Source organism: Moschus berezovskii, chromosome 24, assembly GCF_049115385.1.
Source record: "Moschus berezovskii isolate FMDL1 chromosome 24, NW_MosBer_1.0, whole genome shotgun sequence".
Lineage (NCBI taxonomy): Eukaryota > Metazoa > Chordata > Mammalia > Artiodactyla > Moschidae > Moschus > Moschus berezovskii.
In genome coordinates this window covers 12,325,329-12,348,861 of record NC_142483.1, presented here as the reverse complement: position 1 = coordinate 12,348,861, position 23,533 = coordinate 12,325,329, and the positions used below count along the sequence as shown (strand labels likewise).

The 23,533-nt window shown below is 43.2% G+C and overlaps 4 protein-coding genes and 3 non-coding genes across 53 annotated transcripts in view; 2 read left to right on the top strand and 5 right to left on the bottom strand.

The window, feature by feature from the left end:
* Nucleotides 1-1,069: 1,069 nt before the first annotated feature.
* On the bottom strand, nucleotides 1,070-2,730 carry SPCS1 (signal peptidase complex subunit 1). Its single transcript, XM_055414048.2, has 4 exons — nucleotides 2,561-2,730; nucleotides 2,164-2,223; nucleotides 1,999-2,085; nucleotides 1,070-1,564 (listed from the first exon to the last, which is right to left on the bottom strand). The coding sequence occupies exons 1-4, from the start codon at nucleotides 2,594-2,596 to the stop codon at nucleotides 1,439-1,441; spliced, it is 309 nt and encodes a 102-aa protein (XP_055270023.1). The 5' UTR covers nucleotides 2,597-2,730; the 3' UTR covers nucleotides 1,070-1,438.
* A 77-nt stretch (nucleotides 2,731-2,807) lies between these two features.
* Nucleotides 2,808-13,104, top strand: GLT8D1 (glycosyltransferase 8 domain containing 1). Of its 7 annotated transcripts, none has more exons than XM_055414040.2 (11): nucleotides 2,844-3,258; nucleotides 5,571-5,717; nucleotides 6,869-6,922; nucleotides 7,199-7,297; nucleotides 9,168-9,381; nucleotides 10,711-10,828; nucleotides 11,055-11,139; nucleotides 11,635-11,747; nucleotides 12,057-12,223; nucleotides 12,314-12,426; nucleotides 12,575-13,104. In XM_055414040.2, the coding sequence occupies exons 3-11, from the start codon at nucleotides 6,907-6,909 to the stop codon at nucleotides 12,763-12,765; spliced, it is 1,116 nt and encodes a 371-aa protein (XP_055270015.1). In that variant the 5' UTR covers nucleotides 2,844-3,258; nucleotides 5,571-5,717; nucleotides 6,869-6,906; the 3' UTR covers nucleotides 12,766-13,104. The 7 variants fall into 7 exon arrangements, with proteins under 7 accessions (XP_055270017.1, XP_055270015.1, XP_055270016.1 ...); XM_055414041.2 differs by having other exon boundaries at nucleotides 2,953-3,098; XM_055414042.2 differs by lacking the exon at nucleotides 5,571-5,717 and having other exon boundaries at nucleotides 2,808-3,098.
* A 91-nt stretch (nucleotides 13,105-13,195) lies between these two features.
* Nucleotides 13,196-19,826, bottom strand: GNL3 (G protein nucleolar 3). The gene is made up of 15 exons (XM_055414037.2): nucleotides 19,674-19,826; nucleotides 19,019-19,077; nucleotides 18,218-18,355; nucleotides 18,000-18,113; nucleotides 17,832-17,912; nucleotides 16,826-16,958; nucleotides 16,006-16,118; nucleotides 15,652-15,766; nucleotides 15,271-15,358; nucleotides 14,593-14,767; nucleotides 14,341-14,483; nucleotides 14,121-14,257; nucleotides 13,846-14,027; nucleotides 13,521-13,587; nucleotides 13,196-13,428 (listed from the first exon to the last, which is right to left on the bottom strand). The coding sequence occupies exons 1-15, from the start codon at nucleotides 19,684-19,686 to the stop codon at nucleotides 13,343-13,345; spliced, it is 1,644 nt and encodes a 547-aa protein (XP_055270012.2). The 5' UTR covers nucleotides 19,687-19,826; the 3' UTR covers nucleotides 13,196-13,342.
* LOC129548250 (small nucleolar RNA SNORD69) lies at nucleotides 14,827-14,903 on the bottom strand. The gene has a single exon (XR_008684327.1). It is a non-coding gene; the product is annotated as a small nucleolar RNA SNORD69 (small nucleolar RNA).
* Nucleotides 15,887-15,968, bottom strand: LOC129548252 (small nucleolar RNA SNORD19B). The gene has a single exon (XR_008684329.1). It is a non-coding gene; the product is annotated as a small nucleolar RNA SNORD19B (small nucleolar RNA).
* LOC129548249 (small nucleolar RNA SNORD19) lies at nucleotides 16,706-16,782 on the bottom strand. Its single transcript, XR_008684326.1, has one exon. It is a non-coding gene; the product is annotated as a small nucleolar RNA SNORD19 (small nucleolar RNA).
* A 73-nt stretch (nucleotides 19,827-19,899) lies between the features above and the next one.
* PBRM1 (polybromo 1) overlaps nucleotides 19,900-23,533 on the top strand; it is a 110,328-nt gene continuing 106,694 nt past the window's right edge. For 19 of the 41 annotated variants that reach the window (XM_055414029.2, XM_055414031.2, XM_055414021.2 and 16 more), the window contains exons 1-2: nucleotides 19,918-20,045; nucleotides 23,280-23,419. The gene's annotated coding sequence lies outside the window, so the exon portion shown is untranslated. Of the gene's footprint in view, nucleotides 20,046-20,202; nucleotides 20,375-23,279; nucleotides 23,420-23,533 lie in introns of those variants that run through there. The other 22 variants (XM_055414007.2, XM_055414005.2, XM_088831843.1 and 19 more) reach the window with 7 other exon arrangements.

Sequence of the window (23,533 nt, the reverse complement as noted above, 5' to 3'; positions counted from 1 at the left end):
CCAGTATTCTTGCCTGGAGAATCCCATGGAGAGAGGAGCCTGGCGACCTACAGTCCAGAGGGTCACAGAGTCAGACATGACTCAAGTGACTTAGCATGCACGCACTGGGTAGGGACCTGAATGAAAGGAGAGAATAAGTCATGTATACCTAAGGGAAGGTGTTCCAGGCATGTGGAACAAGTGCAATCTTCATATTGCCTTGATCTATCAAAATCTGAAAGGTAAAGTTTTGGCCTCCTACCAAGGGTGCAGCTTTGCCAAATTCCTGTATATGTAACAGTCTTTGCTTTATGTATTTCACTTCTTACTCAATGCATGGTTCATTCATTGACATCCTGCAGCTATGAAATGCCCCTCTTTGCCCCATTTAATGCTTTCTGATATTAAATTTCTGACTTTTTCACTATTACCACTCCTTTCTGCTTGCGTTTGCCTAATACATCCTTGCTCCTGTTTTCAACCTTTGGGTGTCATTTTGAGAACATGAGGTAACTTGATTTTCAATCCTATTGGGAGCTCTTAACTTTGTAATCACATTTTTTTATTGATATGCTTGGTCTTCTGCTTTTACTTTTCTTTCCCCTTTTAAAAACCCTTTCCTGACTTCTGGTGTATTAAGATCTTCACTCCCTTTTTTAAAAACTCAGTTTGGAAGTCCTATATCCTGGTATCGAGAAGTAGAATATGACTTGTAATAATCTTTGCACTCCCATTCCTCACACAAGACTTTTAGAACACTTGTCTCTTCAGCCCTCTGGAAAATTTTAAAGTAATTTATAGCTTCTCGGGTTTTCATTTTGAACTACCTTAGGTAAAGCATGCATTAAATGTTTTCTGCTTGCCAACAGTCTTATTTTACTGGTACCAAAATATTACTTTACCGCAAAATTTACATCAGTAAGTTTTTTCACAGGCGCTTGCTGTTATTAAAAAAAAAAAATCATACATTAGGACCTTGTAGCTTCAGAAGATAGAAATGTTTCTTGCTGACACTTTCAGAACCATGAACTTCTAACTTTGGCTTTTACTCGTAGTCATGTTTGTAGAACAATGAACAAAAGACTCTATAGACATTGAATTGCACTGAGTTTTAATTGAAAACATTAAAACAGCCTGCCTACCCATAATGAATTATAAAACTTGATAGTTAAATTGTACTGTCATTTATGAAGCTTTTACTCATTATTTTGTAGACCTGAAAGAAACTTTGCATACTTCTGTTTTCTGTTCTCCATTTCAGAGGAAGATTGTGAGGAGAAGGTCTAAAATATTTATAAATCAAAACCCAAAAGAGAAGTGAAATATGGAGAAAACAAGATCTATACACAGCTGAGCATAGGTGGTTTTTAGCTTATGTTTTATATATGAAAACAATTTAGCTCATGTCACACAAAACAAAAGCAGGTACAACAGTAAAGCTGAATCATGAAAACCCCGATCAATTATTTTTAGCATGTCTCTTAACTTTTCGTTCCCCTGGTTTCTTGTCTTCTGTGCTTGAGTCTTGAACAGGTAACCACTTGAGGGGGTGCCGGCGATAAATGGGCCATGGAGGAAGTGTCAGCTGGGTCAGAACAGAAAATCAATTATGGCCATTAGAAGCTTAAAAGAGTATTATGTATTATGCCTGGTTCCCAAATGACTCCTTTGCTACAGGTAAAAACAAGGAAACCAACATTCCTATGAAAACTCCGTGCCATCACCCAGACAAGATACTTTAAGTGAGAACAAGCCTCATTGTTTACACACGGCTTTAAGAGCTAAAAGAAAGGTGAGGAGGGAGCAATGTGAAGACCATAAGGTCTTAAGTTCTAGCTTTGACTTTTAAGATTACTGCTTGGAGCAACTGCCAAAAGAAATAAGCTTTATGCAACTTAACCTCATCTGACGCTATCTGGCATTGAAACGCGCGGATTCTCGGTACTACATCCAAGCAAAATAACCCAATTCAGAAAACCTAACTTGCCACTAACATCCAAGCACCCATAAATTTCTTACCAAACAGGAAAATGCAAATCCAGCCATAACTATATAGACAGTCCACCCGAACTGTTCAGCCAGGTACCCGTAGATAAATCCAACTATCTAAAGACAAAGAAGGCGTATTAAATACAGTCAAGATGGGGGTGAGGATGGGACAGATTATGTAAAACCAATACTTACTGCAGAAAAAAGAATAATTCCCTGAAACATCTGTTCAGCTAACTTTTGGCCCTTGTAATCCTAGAAGAAGAGCAAAGCAGGAATTGGTTCCACCACCTAAGAGGTACATTCCCGCCCGGGCCTCACAGCTTTGGCACCAGGGCATTCCCAACATACGGGGCTCCCCCAAGAACCTAAGCAAGGAATGCCATTCTGGGTTTCCCGGGGGAACCGAAGCATCCTCTCGGAGCCCAGGGAGGGGCACCCTTGCCGTGGGCGGGAGGGTAGAGAAGGGCACCAGGTAGGTACAACTCGGTACCCGCGCCGCACGGGGTAGGTCTCGGACAAGGGTTGCGGAGCTACCAGGCTCGCGAGCGGCGTGCAGGGATCATAGGGCCCAGGCGGGCAGCGGCCTCACCATTTGCGTGGGCAGCGAGCTCAGATGCTCCAACATGTCTGGTTCTTTAGGCGGGCGGCAGAGCGAGGGCAGCCGGGACTCAGGGACGCTCCGGCCCGCGGTCAGCTTCTGCTGACGGGTCCAGTTCCGCGGGCGGGCCGAGTCGAGGGTTGCGATGGCCGCGGCCCCGGAAGCGGATGTCTCCCACAGGCCCGGTCTGCCCGAGGCCCCTCCCCGTGCCCTCGCTAGGCGACCTGTGCTTTCGCAGCTGGCCGTCTTCCGGCGCCCTCTCCGCGGGGGCTGAGGTGCTGACGGCGGCAGCCGAGGGGAGGCATCACGCGCCGGTGAAGGGCTCGCCGTCAGCGCTCTTGGGTGCTGGGAGCCGCGGTCCCGGCCCCCTAAACTGTCCTCGGCTGGGCGGGCGCTGCTGAACTGCCGCTTGCGCGCGCCCCGTCTCCATGGCGACGGACTTCTCCCGGCGAGGACCCCAGCGGCGGGGCTGCCCGGCGGCGCCTGCTCCGTGGGACGCCCTCGGGGTTCGAGCGGCCGGCGGGCGCGGGTCTGTGGGGTTGCGCGGCGGCCGCGGGGCGAGCGGGCTGGCGGGCTTGGTCCGGAGTGCAGGCGACGCGGGCGGTCCGGCGGCTGGCTGGGCCCCGGGGCCTGCGGCAGGGGCGCTGAGCTGGCGGGGCGGGCAGCGGCCCCTCCTCCTCGGACTGCAGGTAAGGGCTGCCGCGGGCAGCGTCCGAGGGGAACGGCTGGCCGGAACCCCAGCCCGGCGTCTCGGAGCCTGGGCCGGGAGCCCGCCGAGCGTGTGCTCTGCGGAACACCGGAGTTTAGAGGGGGACCACCCCAGAACCCTTCATCCAGAGAAAGGGTATCCTGTCGGGGAGGGGTTCTCGCCGGCCCCTTCGCACCAGTGTGGGGAGCTCCCGCCCGGGGAGCATCCAGGCTGCTCGGCGGCTGCTCTGGCCCCTTCACAGACTCAGACCGCCGAGGATTCGCACAGCCTCTCTCTCTCTCTCTCTCTCTATGCCGATGTCTCTCTCAAAAGCTGAGGCCCTCCTCCGTTACCCTGAGGAAAGTGGAAGACCCACGTTCCAGAGAAACTGTTGTGGGAAACCGGGGCCGGGGGGGTCCCTACTGGCTCGCTGGCCTCTATGCTGTGTTGCGCGCCAGAGTCACTCACAGACGCTGGGCTTCTGGGCACTCCAGGGGCAGGTTGATGTGTGTGGTTGCCGCCCTCATTCATTAATCTGCAAATACACCCCTCAGCGCGCGCGCGTGTGTGTGTGTGTGTGTGTGTGTGTGTGTGTGTGTGTGTGTGTGTGTGTGTGTGTGTGTGTGTGTGTGTGTGTGTGTGTGCGTGTGTGTGTGTGTGTGTGTGTGTGTGTGTGTGTGTGTGTGTGCGCGCGCCCTTTGGGCTGTGTGTGTGTGTGTGTGTGTGTGTGTGTGTGTGTGTGTGTGTGTGTGTGTGTGTGTGTGTGTGTGCGCGCGCCCTTTGGGCTGTGTGTGTGTGTGTGTGTGTGTGTGTGTGTGTGTGTGTGCGTGCGCGCGCCCTTTGGGCCAAAGATACGGCCCTGACTAACAACAGGCTCTTGCCTTCCTGGAGCCCAGTGTGTCAAGGGAGAGAGCCACGTAACCCCAGAAGTATAAACAGAATTACTCTGGGATAGCGAAGCCCTGGATATGTCAGAGCTAAGGGGAGATGCAACTGAACGCGGGATTTGAGGGAGGCTCCCTTAACTGCTGAAAGCCAAGTAGTAGCTAGCCAGATGAAGAGGCAGAGAAGATGTACACCCTTAGTACCTTTTCCACCTTTCAATCTAGTGGAGACTAAGCCCTTTCCCTTGTATGTAGCCATAGACATATCCCTCTGTTTATCCCTCTTTAAAGGCACTTTACAAGGTAGCAGTTGCTGTGGAGACTTTATGGTATTTGATCTATAATTATGGGAAAAGGAGACTGCTTTTGTCAGATTTGATTTCAGAGAGAGCTCCATTGGAATTTGTTTCCATGATTATTTTTAAAGATGGTGTTCCCTTTCAGGGCTGAGAACCAGCCTTGCTCCTAGATTAACAAGATCATTCAACAAGTATCACATATCTACTGTCCTTTGCCAGACATGGTTTTAGATGGCAAGGATACACCAGTATACACTTTTCCCTGGAGTCACTGTTCTCAAAGAGCAGGGAAGACAGAATGAAAAAACAAGTCAAATGAGATAATGTCATAATTGAAGAGGGGGATTGTAAGCTTTATTGATGGTCTCTGAGGGGATGGGTAAGAGGACCAAAAGGTGACCTTGGTCTTCTGTAGTCTCAACAAAGCCAGTTTGAATGGAAAAAGTAGGGCCAGAAGTCTGGTTGGAGGAGGCTAAAGAGAGAACAGGAGGAAAGAAACTGGAGCTGGAGACTTTCAATCCTTTTAGGCTTTTCATGTGAGAGGGAGCAGAAAAATGGGTCTGTGGGTCTACTGGGATTTGAGAAGTGGTGTCTTTTTTATTTGTTTAATTAACTGGAAAATACCAGAGCATGATAATATGCTGCTGAGAGTGTGTTCCAGCAGAGAGGGAAAGAGTTTGCTGTTGCTGCACCAAAGAATCAATTGTAGGATAGGTTGCAGAGCGTGAGTGGAACGGCCTTCCATGGGAGTATGTAGTAATAGGGGAAGCAGAAAAGACCACTGAGAATGTGGGTACTAGTGCAGATAACCAGCAAGCTGAAAAACATAGTGTTCTTTCCCCCTAAGGTTTCTTCACCCATATTTCTGGGAACAGCTGCCATGTGTGTGTGTGTTGAGTGATTTGGGAATGTGAAGGTCTTATTTGGGAATGTGGACAAGTGAATATTACTCATCAGGTTTTACACAATTGTGTACTCTAGCAGAAATACAGTCACTATTTTTGCACATCCTGCATGTACATGCAGTTTGAGAATTCTACCCAGATCAGTGAATTCCATTACCAGGATTTGCACCAGGAAAGGAATTATGGATCAGACACACTCCATAATAATTGGCATTTTGTATGTAGATAACCATGGAAGAGTTTTTGGAGTAAATGGTTTCTGCCATGCAAATCTACTTAAGTACATCAAATACCTGCGAGGATTGTGTTTTTCTCCTGTCTGGCCAGTTGCAATAGCACAAATACTTGTGCCTCTTGATCAGGATACTACCTGTAAGTAATTGTTGCTGGACATTGTTGAGCTAAACCATTGTCCTTTATACTATTCATTAAATGATATTCATTAAAGTGAGATTGTTTTCTTCAGTCTTGGTGGAAATTGGCTCCAAGCAGGCAGACAACAGAACTGTCTGAGGAGCCCCCAGTCTGCCACCTTCTATAGGTCAGTCTCAGTCCTCAAGAGAAGGTAGAGACACATAGCTCAGGGTATATAATGATATATATTCTTTAGAGAGGAAACCTGTTGGTATAGTATACTTTACATGTACTGCTTTAGAAAGAAGAGAGAGAAGGCATGTGTATTTTAAAAATTTTAATTGGAGGATAATTACAGTATTGTGATGGTTTTTGCCATACATCAACATGAATCGGCCGCAAGTACATGTCCTCCCAGATCCTGAACCCCACTTCCACCTCCCTCCCTATCCTATCCCTCTGGGTTGTCCCAGAGCACTGGCTTTGGGTGCCCTGCTTCGTGCATTGAACTTGCACTGGTCGTCTGTTTTACATATGGTACTGTACATGTTTCAGTACTATTCTCTCAAATTATCCCACGCTCGCCTTGTGTGTACTTTGGGAGTCTGAATTATTTTCTCTTTGTAATTTGTAATCTGGCCTGTGATTTCCAATTTTTTAAATAGCTCTTCAATACATTTTTCTTCTTTTCAAAGGCCTTTAGAAATGAGTTAATAGAATACAATTTGGAACAGGGGATATTTTGTACCAATGAGGTTCACCTCAGTTTACTTGATCATAGACAACTAAGTCCCTGTCTAATTAGGAATTCTAAGTAGAAATTCATTTAGAAAATGTTTCCATAGTGGTTAGACCCCTAGACCCCTGAATTCTACCAGGTATTCCTCCTGGTAGAATTTCTTTTGCTTTTTGTTTAGTGGCATATGGTAGACAAGGCTTTAAGTTATTGGAAATATTTTATTATTATGACTGCCATTAAAAATTCAGATCTCAAGTTGGGTTCCTGGAAGCTGTTAATTCAAAACAAGTTTCTGGCAGAATATACCATATATTCACTTCTTGTTTCTGTCTGAATGAAAACAAGGCATTTTGTTTTAATAAAAACATAGGCATTTTGATGGCCACTGTAATGTACCTACTGACTTTGGGGGCTTGTTTTTGTTTTGTAGGGTTAATAACTAATATTTATATAAGACAGAAGAGAAAGATGTCATTTCGAAAAGGTATGTTCTTTCTACAGTTGTTATTTTGTTGTTGTTTAGTTGTTGCTGAGTCACGTCCCACGAGGCTCTTCTGTCCATGGGTTTTCCAGGCAGGAATATTGGAGTAGGTTGCCATTTCCTTCTCCAGGGGATCTTCCTGACCCAGGGGTCAAACCTGGGTGTGTGGCATTGGCAGACAGATTCTTTTCTGCTAAGCCACTGAGGAAGCCTTGTCTTATCTTTTACTTGATCAAAAGGTGAAGAGATGTAATGTGGGCTTTCTCCTTTGTGTTTCAGTAAACATCGTCATCCTGGTCCTGGCTGTTGCTCTCTTCTTACTGGTTTTGCATCATAACTTCCTTGGTCTGAGCAGTTTGCTGAGGAATGAGGTTTCAGGTATGGGAACCCTGACTAAAGCCTTGCTGTCTGTTCAGGACCTGGAATTCCCTGTGTCCCACATTCTAAGTTATATCACTAGATTTAAAGAAAAGAAGGCTTTCTGCTTGGCCCTGCAGAAGCTACTGACGATTGAGAAAGGCAGGTGGCGCGCTCACTGTGCTCTAGCAGCCTGTCCCCTTCTCCCCGCTGGGCAGTTGTTTGCTAAGCATTTAATCTCACCAAAGATTCCTTTTTACCAAATTAGAATCCTTAGAGAAAGGAGCCACTATAGGCTGTTATCTTCAGACATTTCAGTCGGGCAGGGCTTCAGAAGGTGACAAGTTAATGTTGCTGGTGTTTGATGCCTACTTTGTTCACTAGATTGTCAGTCTGGTCACCTGTTACTTTCCTTTAACATGTGGAACCATATCAGCAGGACTCTAGTAGTAAAACGAAGCCATAAAACCTCTTTGGCTGATTTAAAAGATCATTGTTGTATAACTCTGCTGCCAGTTATTTTAGATGAGTTGTTCATATCGCCCTGCCTTGGTATTGAGAAATGTTTGAGGCTTCAGAGGGTTTGTCAAAAATAATTTCTGAATTGTTACCCACCATCCTTGACCTGAGCATGAAAAGACCAATAGCTTTCCCTTAACTTGCAGTGAATGCTCTGATAGCATGTTTTATAATAGTGTATATATATGTTTGTGTGTGTGTGTGTATTTACAGAAAGTAATGCGTGCTCCTGATAGTAGGTGCATTTATAAACCGCATTCAAGCTCCATGATGGCAGTTGTGGCTGGTACACAGGAAGTGCTTAATAAATATTCATTGAATATTTATTATTATTTCACTGCTTAGAGAAAACTATTAATATTAAAATTTTCCCTTTGTACCATCCAGTTTTTTCCTGTGTATTTTTTCCATATAGTTGAGACTATACTATATATTAATATAAACTACACGACATGATTTTTCACATAATTATATCCTAAGTAAGTCACCATGACAAAACTCTTCCAGTGTAAATTTAATGCCGCATAGATTACTTTTTGCAATAGGAAAAAGTCATTTGGTACAATGAGATTTTTTTGATGGCATCCCCACAATATGAATGTGTTACACACAGCACACACATACATGTATGTATTGTCTATCTGCCCTTCACAGTGGTAAAGATTTAACTGTTTTATTCATGGCTGTAACCCCAGTGCCTGGATACTGCCTAGCACATAGTAAGTGCTCAGTGTTCAGTGCATGATGAATGAGTAAATGAATGGACATACTATGAAAGGCAAGAAGGAAGGTTTACAAAACAATACTTGGAGTTGCTGTGTGTGATGCATTCTGATATTTTCGAAGTCACTGTTCTGTTCCAATTCAGAAACTGTTTTCCTGCGCACATTCTAATTGTGACCCACTAAATTACTTTAATGCATACTTCTGGGACACGATTCATGGTTTGAAAAACAATTGTTTTTTAGTCTGTTTCTAGGTTTTCATAGTTGTAAATAAAATTATGACTTTTGGTTCCCTCTCAGGTTTTGTTCTTAAGAGACACAAGGGAATTACTGGGTCAGAGGCCATGTACCTGTTTAAGGCTCTTGATACAAATTGCCAAAACACAGTCTAAAAAGATCCTGTTAATGTTCCTACCTGTAGTGTATCATAATTCCATCTGCTGCCTACTTTTTGTTTTAAATGCTTTTCCAAGGCCTGGTTTCATACAGGAAAACACAATTTCTGGCCTGTATGGTTCACATTGTAATGAGACAGATTGAGGTCTAAGTATCATAACTCTCAGCTAACCTCTTTTCATGTGTTGGGATCTGTATGAAAAGCTCTTGAGATTGTATCATAGTACCTTCCTTGTGTGTGTTCTTCGCAGATTCAGGAATTCTGGGGCTTCAGCCAGTGGACTTTATTCCAAATGCTCCCCAACATGTAGTAGACGGGAGAGAAGAGGAGATTCCTGTGGTCATTGCTGCATCTGAAGACAGGCTCGGAGGGGCCATTGCAGCCATAAACAGCATTCAGCACAATACTCGCTCCAACGTGATTTTCTACATTGTTACACTCAATGGTACAGCAGACCATCTCCGGTGAGCTCTGCTTGCCTGATGGCTCTGCTTCTAGGGGATACTCTAAGAGCAGGCCAGCAGCCAATCGAGTAATTTTTCTTTCAGTGTTTACAATCATTTTTCCTGTATAATTATTATGCCACATATAAACTGCACATTTTTTCCATATGATTGTACCATAAATGTCTCCATGATAGCAGAAACATGTAAGCAACTTGTGCCAAGATGTGAATCAACTGTGTTTTACTATACATGTTGTTAAACTCAAGCAGATTCTTTTTTTGGTAATAAGAACTTCCTCAATGAAGGAAGCAGTGTGTTGACTTACATTCTCTTACAAGTCCCTTATTTCCAGAACATGCTCTTGAGTAGTTCTGGTCTAGAGCTGAAAGGGACGGGGGAGCAACAGCAAGGTGAAGTGAGTACAGACCTAACCCCTGGGAACCTATTTCCTCATCAAGTATGGGGTGTAAATATCCAATCTAGAGGATTGTTGTATCAAGTAAATGAAAAAAATCAAAAACACCTACCTACCACATAACACTCAGTAAATGATCCTTAGTATTATGATTTATAGAAACCCAATCTGATGGACAGTCTTAAATGTGTTTTGAAGATGCTTTGACTTAAGATTTACAAAGTTTATTCCAAAAAAATTTTGTCTAACAGGTTAATAGTGGTCAGAGTTCTGTGCCGTTCTTCATGGTTCATGTTTTTTGTGAAAGTTATGAATAATTTTTCCATTTTTAAAAACTCAAGAAGCCATCTAAAATAGAAACAAATACTGCATTAAAATAGAAATAACATAGCCACAAAATGCTGATCTGAAGTGGCCCTAGGAAAAATGTGCTGGACATCTTTAGGGAACACTGACTTTTCTCACAGGCAGTACCTTAGTCTCAGGCAGAATTACTGTCATCACACTCAGTGAGTGTATAGGTTAACAGACTGATTTACCCGCTATGTTGATAACTAGCTTTCACTACTGTCAGACCTTGACTCATTTTCTTCACTCATGTATTTGGAGGGACACAAGTTGAATGATCCATGTGGTGACGGGATCATCTCAATTCCATAGTGAATTTTTCTACAGCAGTTTTAGTGTCAGAAGAGTGATCAAAGTATGAGTCTTTGGGAGCTCTGTTACCATAGAGTCTTGTTTCAGGAAGGGACTTTAGTGGGAAAACTCACAGCAGATGAGGATACCAGAACTCAAGAGGTGAAGGGAATTGAAGACACCTATTTGGTCCTAAGGATTTGTCTTGCATTATGGTCTTGAAAAGCAGAGACATGGCTATGATTTGGGACATTATTACTTAAAACTGATATTTGGTGGTTTATTTTCATCAGGTCCTGGCTCAGCAGCAGTAACCTGAAAAGTATCAGGTACAAAATTGTGAATTTTGACACTAAACTTTTGGAAGGGAAAGTAAAGGAGGATCCTGACCAGGGGGAATCCATAAAACCAGTGAGTTCCATGCATCCTTGTTTGTACTTGGTAGTACTAGGAAATGGCTGGAATACCTGCTTAATTGGGTACAGTGCAAAGATTATACTTCCCTGGGGACCAAGTCTGGAAGTTCTGAGACCTTTGGCTTTCTTCTCTTGTATGGATGCTGAGAGCATCCTGGGAATTTCTAGTAAACAAAAGCACAGCCACTCACAAATCCTGTTTCAATGCTTTCCTTTTCCAGTTAACCTTTGCAAGGTTCTACTTGCCAATTCTGGTTCCTAGAGCAAAGAAGGCCATATACATGGATGATGATGTAATCGTGCAAGGTACTGAAGAATGTCACATCATTGCTGCTCTCTGCATTGTGGGCTAGTGTTTATCTTCTTCATGGTTATCCTATAAAAGGTCATCTTTCACATTTCACTTGAAAATACGTGGATTATTTTCAAATATCTTTTGATATTGATTTCTAACATAATTCCAGTGATAACAGACTGTTTGATTTTAATAGCTTTAGACCATGAAATTTTTGCACCTTGTTTTATGTCCCTGGATATGTTCCAGTGTCTCCTAGTTTAGTCTGTGGGAACTTGAATAGAATTTGTATCCTGTTGTGTGAAAATTATATATAAACCTGAATTATGTTGAACTGTTTCACAGTATTTCTCAGTCTACTCTGTACTTCTGCTTCTCTGTATATTCATTCTATTAATTTCTAAAAGTTTGATATTGAAACTTCAACTAAAAATTAATACCTACTTAAAGTAGGAGGAATAGGAATCTTGGGACAACTTCCAGCCGAAATCTTAACTTTCTTTCAGGTGATATTCTTGCCCTGTACAATACACCACTGAAGCCAGGACATGCAGCTGCATTTTCAGAAGATTGTGATTCAACCTCTGCTAAAGTTGTCATCCGTGGAGCAGGGAACCAGGTAAATCATTTATTAGACCTGGTGAATTTACTGTACTCCCCTTTTAACTACATTTTATTCACTGGTTATTTCATCCTAAAACTCAAGGCTACTTTCCTAGATTGGTTTATGGATCTGACAACCTAATTCTCCTTGAATATCCGGCTTTATAATTAGGTTCCTATTGTCTAACTTGTGATCCCAGCTGTCACTTCTAATTGCTTTATGTAGAGCCCTTTGCTAATTATCTGAGAAATCCTAAGTAAGCAGAATGATTATCAAATTAGTTTGAAGCTGTAAACATACTATATATCCCAATTGTGTTTTTAGTACAATTACATTGGATATCTTGACTATAAGAAGGAAAGAATTCGTAAACTTTCCATGAAAGCCAGCACCTGCTCCTTTAATCCTGGAGTTTTTGTTGCAAACTTGACAGAATGGAGAAGACAGAATATAACTAACCAGCTGGAAAAATGGATGAAACTCAATGTAGAGTAAGTTATGTAACTGGCCTAGCTCTGAAAGCCCTTGTATCTCAACCCTGGCAGTCTTGACTAACAGGAATTGTTCTCTCTCCCACCCAGAGAGGGACTGTATAGCAGAACACTGGCTGGCAGCATCACAACACCACCTCTGCTGATCGTGTTTTATCAACAGCACTCCACCATCGACCCTATGTGGAATGTTCGCCACCTTGGTAAGTAGGCAATTAACCAAGAGCCTAAGGAGTAAAGTGTCTTATTAAGGACTACCCTCAGGAATGGACTATATTGTTTCCCTTAAGTTACCTGCAGTCTTGTGTCTGATTAGTACAATGATTTGGCTCTTTTTTCTCTGAATGTAAGGTTCCAGTGCTGGAAAACGATATTCACCCCAATTTGTAAAGGCTGCCAAGTTACTCCACTGGAATGGGCACTTTAAGCCATGGGGAAGAACTGCTTCATATACTGATGTCTGGGAAAAATGGTATATTCCGGACCCAACAGGCAAATTCAGCCTAATCCGAAGACATGTGGAGATCTCAAATACAAAGTAAAATACAAATTGTGCTATAAGCATTTCTCAGGAAATCCTGGAAGACAGTGTGTGTGGGAAGTAACACTAGCTAGGCTTCTGTGCCTATCTTCAGCAACCCATGGAAAAAGGGACATTTCAGCTGGGTAAAGAGGATAGACTGTCCCATTTGGCAGCCAGCTTCCCAGACAGACTATAAATATGCCTCCATCTGCCTTACCAAGCGTTCGCTTACTGATGGTGCTGACTGACCACAGGTGAATGGACTTAAGATACGGTTGCTACAGCCAGTTCATCACTGCTACTTGGTTTTAATTTTGTGACCTGTGTAAATAAAGTGAAAACTACATTTTTCAATAGGTATCTGCTTTACTTCTACCTGCTCACTATTTAAGAGATATATTTTTGCAGAATTTAGACGCTTTCTAAATTGCCTGATTTTTTTTAATGAATATATTGTTATATACATATCCACAAAATTTACATAACTTATGTCATAACCACTAATAAACTGGTACATCACATGCAGAACAGCTTAGCAGTCTGCTCACAATGTTAAAATCCACCACCAACAAAAAACTCTACAGGACAAGGCTTTATTATACATAATCTTTACTGAAGTCATAAGCATCATCTTCCTCTTCAGTCATTTTATCCAAGACAAAAGATGGTGCAGACCGCTTATCTATATTGGAAAGAAAAGTGAGGTTTAAAAAAAAAAGTAGAAGTAATTCTGTATCCTACTCCTTTGCTGGAAGACCTTTCCACCCCACTCACCTGCTTGAGCCTTCTCGGGCAGTGCCTCACAGGCCTCTTCTGCAGGAGACATGTCTAAGTGCTCATCCTGTGGGAGAGGGAGACAGTATTTGTAGCCCTTGCCTGCGCACTAATCCAAGTTAATTATGTACCCAGAAAAAAGTGTCTGGAAGTATACAGTAAAGGATGTACAAAATCAAGACTAATGATTGTAAGCCTTAAACTTAAGTCATGAAATACATACACTTTAATTTCTATTTCTGCCTTTAGCCCCTTTGCATTTGTTGTACATTGTAACTCTAGAAAACTTACTTTAGCTTAAACAACTCATACATGACATACTTACATCACCTTCTTTGTCAACAATTCCCTGATCCATGTTGACATCTTCATAGCTCTTGCCCTGCTCCTGCTTCTGTTTCTTCTGTTTTGGCAATTCTTCAGGTATGTCCTTTTCATCTATCACTCCATTTGTCAGACCTGATGACTGGAAAAGGATGCTACTGGCTAAAGGAGGGCTCTTGATGGCTAGGAAAAGTAAACATAGTCCACATAAACAGACAAGACCTTCATTGGCCTGGCAGCTGATGAAGATAGCAATTTAACAGAAGCCATGCTTACCTTGTATGCTGTGTGCATTGTTCTTTTCCAGTTCTTCCAGATCAAAGCCCCATTTCATGTCTGTCACAATGCTCTCATTAAAATGTGGAGGGGGAGTCCAAGATGCAGGGGGATGGCAATAGTAACCTAAGAAAGCACTGATATTAAAAACAAAGTATGGTCAAAAAGCAGTTCTTTTCTTCTATGTGATCATCCACAAGCCAACAGAAAGAAGCCTTACCCTGTCCACTCAGACCACAGTACTTTGGCAGCACCTTCTACATTTGGGCTTCCACCTTTTTGGTGCAGTCCTCTTCTCTGAGCAAATGAAGTAAAAAATTCCAGAGAATTCGTAAAGACTGGGACAGTAAATTTCAGTACTACCTTAAAAAAAGAAAAACGAAGCTCATTTATCTGATATAGATGAATGTTGTTTTTAAAAAAAGCTTACAATGAAAGACAGATGGAACTCAAGGGAAAGGGGATTTTTTACCTGTTGGGCATCAGCCTGGGACAGGATGGCGCTAGCAGCCTCCAGTGGTTTTACTACCTCAATACTTGCTGGACTTCTCAGAGCAAGTGCAGGAGCAGAGTTAAGTGGAGACACAATGAAACATGGACTGTCTATGATTGTGATTTGTGTGTCCAAGGGGACAAGCTGCATGCACCTGGAACAAGAAAGATGGTAACTGACGGGGCACTGGTTTTTCTGAAGGACAAGGGAGAGAACACGAAGCTCAGGGTTGGATTGAACAAACTCAGCACAGTCTGTCAGATCCAGTTTATCATCATTTGCTTCATGTTTATCTAAAACCATTAAAACACACTCCCCTTCTAAAGTGAAACACTTTGACCTAAATACATGCTGCTCCCTGTCATAAGCATTTCCCTTCTACCTGGCAGACTTCCACTCACTTCAAGTTCAGGTTTGAACATCACTTCTAAGGCAGCTTTCCCCTCTCTGAACCTATTTGCTCATCTTTCAAACTAGATTGTGGGCAGCTATTCTACTAGATCCATTCTTCCCCAAGCCTAACGGTGGCTGAGCCCCCCACCTTTCACTGAGTAGAAAAATTGAGTAAATAGAAATACAATATTGTCTCCCTTAAAATAACCAAAATCATATTTACTCATCTATAATGAAATGTTACAACAATGGAACTCAGTTTACCTTGTGAGCCCCATGGATACACCAACATTGCATATCTGTTCTTGCTTTAAGCTATTGATGACACTGCTTTTCCCCACATTTGGGAAACCTACAAATGGGAAATCCACAGATTACAAAAGGCATTATATGCTGATAATTATAAAATTTCCACAGTCTTTTTTTATGCCTGCTTGATTTTTATAGCAAGATCAGAGTTGGATCTGAGCGTCCTCACTTCAACATTAAGACCGCTCTTAGTATCATCATTTCTTGCACAAGTAATGAAAGGGCAGGAAAAGATTATTAATTCAAGTAATCAGAGCTCTTAGAAGCTAACATTACCTATAGTGCAGAGTTGCACTTATTGAGTGAAGATATAAAATACGGTGAACTGAAACTCACCAATTACCCCAACATGAATAGCTTTGCCAAAAGTTTTCTGAAAACCTTCAAGAAGCTTCCAAAGGCCTTCTTTTCCAACACAGACTTCACTTTTGAATGGAGCAGCTTTCTTCATCTTCAAAAGTTAAAATCCAAAATGATTACTTTAACTACTTTGGACAACCCACCAGATAAAACCCAACCACTCTGGCTCCAAAGCCCACCTATTGTCACATTCCATTGCCTTTCAGATTATTTCTGGATGAAATCAGAGTTGGATCTTTTAACTTTTCATTTTTTAATCAAGATTTTGTACACTCATCATGTTTCACCCATCTGAAAGAACCACATTTCCCACCACTAAATTAAGGGTACCTTGATACTCTTCCTTTTGTTCTTCCGTTGTGTTGAGGCTTTGAACACCACTGTTGGCAATTCCTTCTTCAAATAACTTAGCCAGTTCTCCAAATTCTCCTTTGGTACCAAATCTGATAGGGATTAGGAATAAAGTCCTGCTCATTTTGTTGAGATGAATTTGCAAAGTCTAGCAAGCTATGGCTATCATTCAGGTTTGCCTTTCCCCAGGTTTTAAAAAGTATTTGAACTGTAAGATTGGGAGAATGTCCACACCCTAACATGCTTCTGTTTAACACTATTCCGTACATACACCTCTGTATTTCTTCAGTTCTCCTCTGCATTGCTCACCTTTTCAGGATTAAGTCAACTTCCATATTATTACCGTTTTAACTTTAGGGCCATGCTTCCAGAATTATACCATCAGGTAGTAGCCAAATTTATTGACTCCCAGGAATAATTTTAGATTCTATCCTTATTGTTTCACAGGTTTCTGTTTCTGGGTGTTCCTGTCCTTGCTGCTTAAACCCAGATACATAAAAATGTATTTCATTTAAATGTTGCCACATACGGACATTGTGCAGGTGTGGGGAATATGGCACTCTGTCATCATTTCCTATGTGAAATATATTGCACAGTAAGCTGAGTATAGAAAGTTTACACTCTTATTATTAGCCTAGCACTTTTCTTCTTTGGCAGCAAGAGCTCATGCATATGCACTGGTTTCACTGAGGTCAGAGTTGGATCTTACGAGTCTTCACAGACAATAAGACTATTCAGATGTTTTCCTCATACCTCATTAGTGCATATGGAACATAAAGAGCCTACCTTTTTCACCTACCTGATTTATTTAATACAAGTACCAGCTTTTTCTGTCCACCCCTGATGATGGCTTCTTCTACCTGGGGACACCTGCAACCAAGAGGATCTCTGGCATCCAACACCTCTAGCACAACATCTGAGGCTTCAATCACCTGTCAAAGCAGAAGCTATCAGAACAGCATCACTAAGTCTGGCACCACCCTCCATGTAAGTACACTGGCACTATCTTTTCAACAGAGTGAGCTCAGAGGTGAATCTCATGTCTGTGTTCACCGTTCCTTACATGACAGACACAGGTTTGTTCAGTGGCCTCCGATCAAAGTGGATCTCAAGAGTGGAAACACTCCCACCATCTAAACGTGCAGCCTCCCCATTCTGAATCATGTAGTCTGAGAGATCCTTGTGGCCCTGCCAAGAGCTGCTGAGAAACACAGCCAGAGTCTCTTCACGGGAAGGAGTGAGCTCAGGAAAATAAGGTCTCGGGGATGGGGGTGCTATCCCAAGACATCCTTGACCCTGCTCATGTAGGTTCTGGCAGAGTATTTTAGAATCTTTTGTACTACTAGAGTACTACTACTACTACTTTAAAAGCCACTGTGTCAACATGTTATTTTAACACCAAATGCCACTTCTGTAAATCATGCTTATGGGGATCTGTTCCCATGCAAAAATTTAAAACCACAAGAAGATTTCTGGGGCCCTCCCTGGGGGTCCAGTGGCTTGGACTCCCACTCCCAATGCAGGGGGCTCAGATTCAATCCCTGCTCAGGGAACCAGATTGCACTTGCTACAGCTAAGGATTCTGTGTGCTGCAACTAAGGCCTGGTGTGACCATATAAATTTTTTTTTAATATTTCCTTCAGCTAAATCTAACAGACCAAGAAGAATTCTTGCTGAAGAATTCTTCCGGCTCAAGAGAACTCTACTTCCACTTCTATAAAGTTGGTGTCAGGAGGAAAAAAAGATGATTCTTAAGTCTTTTAAACCTCACAACCACTTTTAGACACTAACCTAGACTATGATACCTTTTTAAGTTCCTGACAGTACAACCTCTTCGGATTCTGTTTGCTTGTCTTGGCTTTCTTAGCTTTGCGTTGCCCTAATTCCTAGGGGATAAAGACAAGGGAAAGGACACAAAATTAGAAGGTCAGTAGATGTAACTCATTTCCACTTTTCATGACTGTAACCCCTACCTCTTTTACAGGTTCTGTGTTAGATAGCTCAACATCAGGGTCAGTTTCAAGTTTTCTTTTCTTGTTCTGTTCCTTTTGCCTGTCAAGTTTCTCCTGCTGTTTCAGTTCTTCAAGCTGTGTTCAAGCCACAAGAGAAATGCATGAGCCAGTGACTTGCTGTTGTAACTTTACACACACCTACACACCATTTGCTGAAAGTGTGAGCTAATACGTCTTACCTGCTGTTTCCTTAGCTCAGCTTCCCGAAGAAGAGCCTCCTTAAAAGGAGCACTGTTTGGAACTCCTGGGTCTTTCCTAGGCTTCTTTCGACCCCGTTTTTTAGCCTCTTTCCTCAACTTTCGATGGTGCTCTCGAACCTACCATAATGGTATTTTATCAGTTTACAGAAATACTAAAGAGAATTCCAGTGAGTAGCCAGTGTGGCTGAAGTTTAAGTTATAGCTGTAAAATAACCTAGAAACACAGAAATTTAACCATAAAACAGCACATGCACGTTTATGTATAAAACAGCAACAAAATGTCACCAGGATTCTTTTTGCAGCAATTGCTACTATGGTGATCAAAATTTACAGATATGTCACTGAATTATTTCTGCTCCCCAAGAGCTTGCACCATATCCGACCTCCCGACCAGGTATGACCTCTGTTCCAGTTAAACCTCCATTAGTGGAATCATACTAATGTTAACCCAGATCTCTGGGGCAGGAAATCAATTTAGCCTCTTCCAGGCTTCCCTGGTAGCTCAGTTGGTAAAGAATCCACCTGCGATACAGGAGACCCGGGTTCCATTCCTGGATCGGCAAGATCCGCTGGAGAAGGGCTGGCTACCCACTCCGGCATTCTTAGGCTTCCCTTGTGGCTCAGCTGGTAAAGAATTCGCCTGTAATGCGGGAGACCTGGGTTTGATCCCTGTGTTGGGAAGATCGCCTGGAGAATTCCACAGAGTATATAGTCCCTGGCCGCCTAAAGAGTCGGGCACGACTGAGCAACTTTAAGTTTCACAACTCTTCCAAGGCTTACCTTTTTTTGGATTTTATACCGCTTGTGGCATGTCATGCGTTTACTTGCTTTCTTTAATTCTACAAAGCAACACATCACAAAAGGATTAATTTATTTACTGTTTTTCAAAATCGATGTTATCCACAAATGATCAATTTGTTTAGCTTTTGATGACCGCGCTTTAGGTCACATCCATTTTTGCATTAACTGGCTCTGAAACATAATTTAAGAATCTTGTGGGGCATGTGGTAAAAAATAAACACGGACCAGTCAAGTCCCAGAGAATCTGACTCAACAGATTCGTTGGAGATCCAGCTTCCCTACTTCAGCCTTCCTAGATTAGACTGGGATCATACACAGCATATAACCCCAAAACTGCCACTTCCCGTCGAACAAAATCTAACAGTGCGTGTTTTGAGACCTCATCAGAGCCAGACCGAAGGAGGCCGCACAAGGGAAAACGCCAGGCCCGAAACCTGGCTCAGACACTGGGTCCTCATGATCCTCTGGCCTGATCTTCATCCTTGGGGCTCAGATTTTCTTTCTGCACACAGGACCGCGTGCGGCCTTCCAACCCTCGGGTCTAGGCGGGATCAGGGAGACAGAGCACCCTGGTGGGTTTGTCGACCATCAGACACAAACACTCGCTCCATGCCCGCCCCCTGACCACACTCACTCGGTCTCTTCATAGTGGAAGCCGAAAAGCCTGGGACCGAAGTTACACCAGCACTCACAGGTACAACGTGCCGCTGCAGGCGCCACGTGCGAACTGAGGCCTCTGCCGAGCGTCACGCACTCACGCTGCTGCCGTAAAGCGCGCCGTCGCTGGCCCGTGTGCGCGCGCACGCAGTGTCGTGCGGAGCCGGGTTCGCTCGACGGCCGCGAAACTGGTTTTGCGGCGGTACCGGGCGGGGTGAGGGCGGTGAGGGCGGCGGGTGCTGGAGCGACGGCAGCGGCCGCGGCCGGAGGAGCAATAGCAGCAGCCGTGGCTTCCACGGGGCGGGGCGCGGCGGTCGGCGGCCGGGGCTGCAGGCGGCGGAGCGGCTGGGTAAGGCCGGGCCCGGGGCGGGCGGGGCCGCTTCCTCTCGGCCGACTGCCGGGCCTTTGTGTGGGTCCGGGCGGGCGGGAGCAGCGGCGGAGGCCCCGCCCCGATGGTGGGGACGCGCCGGTCGGGCCGGGAGCGCGGGGCGGGGCCCGGCGGCGGGGCTTCGGGACAGGCCCGGCAGCCTTGCCGCACCTGCCGCCAGGGACAAAGGCGCGCCGCGGCCCGGAAACTCCCCGCGCCCCGCTTTCCCGCCCCCCGCGGCTGGCCGAGCTCCCGTCGCGGGCAGCTTCAAAGCTGTCAACGTTTCCCTTAGTTCCCCGTGCCGGTGACAGGTTGGCAAAGTCTTACATTTCTTCAACAGTTAAGGGCTTCTTCTTTGTTGTTGTCGTTTCTTGACGGTTCAGACACAAACTCTCCTAGAAAAAAAAATTTTTTTTAATACTTTACGGATGACTGTTCAGACTGTTTTTTTTTAATCAGTGGGAGTTGTATTTATCATGAAGGGCAGATATAATTTCTTCCGTGCAACACCACAAAGAATCGAAGTTTTAAAATTGTGTACATTTATGGTTTTTAATATTTTCCATCTCAAAATTTTTTTTGAAAAAGCATAGTTTCGTTATTATAGGGTTATTATAGATATTGGTGACTTAAAGGTGAAGAAAGATAGGCAAAAATTGAGGAGGAATCCTGAAAAACAAATGACAAATACACGGTATAGTGGATATAGAAAGTATTACAACGATTATAGGAACATATGTTGGAGTAAAACATTACTGTTAACTTGTTTTCCAGCAAATTATCCCTGCTCAGTGATTTCTAGGTATTTTTTTCCATTTAGTAGTGAGCTCTTTTCCCAAGTACAATTCAGAAGCAAAGTGGATTCAATACAAAAGAGCAGTATAATTTCTGCTTTATCACTTGTTAACAGATTTCCCATATTTTATGTCTAAAAATTGGAAGTTATTTTTTGAAAAAGTATGTCAAATCAGTAACAGATGTGTGTGGATAAATAGAAGGGTTTTGATCTCTTGGGCTTTGGGAGTGTCCGAAATACCTAAAGTATTAATGTTCTACCTAAACCCCTAAGAATAGTACATTGCTGTTATCTGTGTGATAGGCTAGTCTCAAGGCTTCCAACATCATGTGCGAGAATGTTGACTCAGGAATAGTCTCTAAGGCAAACACAGGCTGCAACATAATACATCTAGTTTGTTCACACTTCAGTTTTTAAAAAAAGCAGCCAGACAGAACAAATACTGAAAGCTGAGAACGCTATCTGCCCACAGAACAGGAGACCCAGCCGGGTTGGATCCCTGGGTTGGGAAGATCTCCTGGAGAATGGCAACCCACTCCAGTAGTCTTGCCTGGAGAATTCCATGCACAGAGGAGCCTGGCGTAGCCCATGGGGTCCAGAGTTGGACACGAGTGAATGACTAATACGCACAGCATTATAAATAGTGATTTTTTCCCCCAAGATTAGTGTGTTACATTACGGAACTAAGAATCACTGGAAATACAGAAGAGTAGTAAAAGTCTGTAAACTGTCAGAATACACCATTTGGCTATACTGAGTAATTTTTTCCCAGTTGCACATTGTAAAATTATTCTTTACTGTCCACTCTAATTTATCATTGGTTGTTAGATTTTGGACATGTGACTATAATCAATGCCATTTAAAAACTTGTAATTAAGCTTCAGAATCTATTCCTTTTCTCTTTAAAGAAAAGTAATTGCTGAATGGATGCTCACAGGCCTTTTAAACTACACAAACTTTTTTTTTTAATATTTTACTTAAGTGCACTTTTACTACATTTGTTAAATAGATTAGTTGATCACTGAAACTATGCTAAAGGTCAGGGGACAGAAATGGATAAGTTGCTTTTCCTGTGCACAAGGGAGAATGAAATCCCAGAGTTAAGTTTTAACTTAACATTTTTGTTGCAGTTTGATATTTCAGGGGCTTCCCTTGTGACATTTCAAAGTGATTTCAAGTACATTCATTGTCAAAACAGTCCAAGGGAGATATGTACACTTTGCATGTGTGCTCACTCAGTCATGTCTGTCTCTTTGCGACCCCATGGACTGTAGGCTGCCAGGTTCTCCTGTCCATGGGATTATCCTAGCACGAATACTGAAGTGGGTTGCCATTTCCTTTTGTAGGGGATTCTGACCCAGGAATCGAACCTGCAGCTCCTGCATCGGCAGGTGAATTCTTTACCACTGAGCCCTGATATATACACTACTGTTTTCATTTTAGAAATGAAGAAACAGATCTGAGAGGTTGTGACCCAACATCAAACAGATCATTAAAGAAAGAAGACCTGTGTCTCTTATTAGTCTTCACTTCTGAGCTCAGGTCTTGTTGATCCTCCCACCCACCTGGCCACATTGCTTTTCTTGCCAGACTTTCAAAGAACATGGTAAAATGTGTTCTTTGAATGACAAAATATTTGAAAATTATACTTAAGTTGAATCTTTTTGTTGTTATCAAAGTAAGTTAACGGTTGGAGTAATTTTGGACAGTATATGGTCTAGACTATAATCAGTCCTGAATATTCGTTGGAAGGACTGAGGCTGAAGCTGAAACTCCAATACTTTGGCCACCTAATGCGAAGAGCTGAGTCACTAGAAAAGACCCTTATGCTGGGAAAGATTGAAGGTGGGAGGAGAAGGGGATGACAGAGGATGAGATGGTTGGATGGCATCACGGACTTGATGGACATGAGTTTGAATAAGCTCTGGGAGTTGGTGATGGACAGGGAAGCCTGGGGTGCTGCAGTCCATGGGGTCACAAAGAGTTGAACACGACTGAGCGACTGAACTGAACTGATATACACACACACAGAAGGAAATGGCAGCCCACTCTAGTATTCTTACCTGGTAAATCCCATGGTCAAAGGAGCCTGGCGGGCTGTGTTCCATGGGGTCGCAGAGAGTTGGACACGACTGAGTGACTAACAGACACACAACATATACCATGCCCGCCCCCACAATGATTGACATTTTTTGTTATTTGATTTTCAGTGAGTTATTTATGAAAGTAATTTTGACCTTCTGCCAATTGGTTGAAAGGCTTTTTTTTAAAAAAAAAAAAAAAACACCTTTCTAAAGTTGTGTGTAGTATCTTTTCAATGCTGATAGGACTTTTGGAAAGAAATGTCTCTCTGAATTTTTTTTTTGGTGGGGAGGCGTTTACCAGACTGCTCACCATAAGCCATTCTTGGTTTGTTCCAGCTTGCTAACAGTTGGTGTCGCATGTGAGCCTTTCACATGTGTTCATGCTCCATTCCAGCTCTGTGATTGAACTCTGCTCTTATTGACTAGGGGGCAGTTGGGCAGGCATGCTTCGTTCCTGGAATTGACAGTCATTCCATGTGAGTAAAGGGGAACCTCAGTGAGACATCTTTAAGCATGTGAAAAGCATTTGGTGTTAAAATGGAAGGACTATCAGATACTGTTAGTGCCTGAGCCTTTGCAGCAGTTTGGTT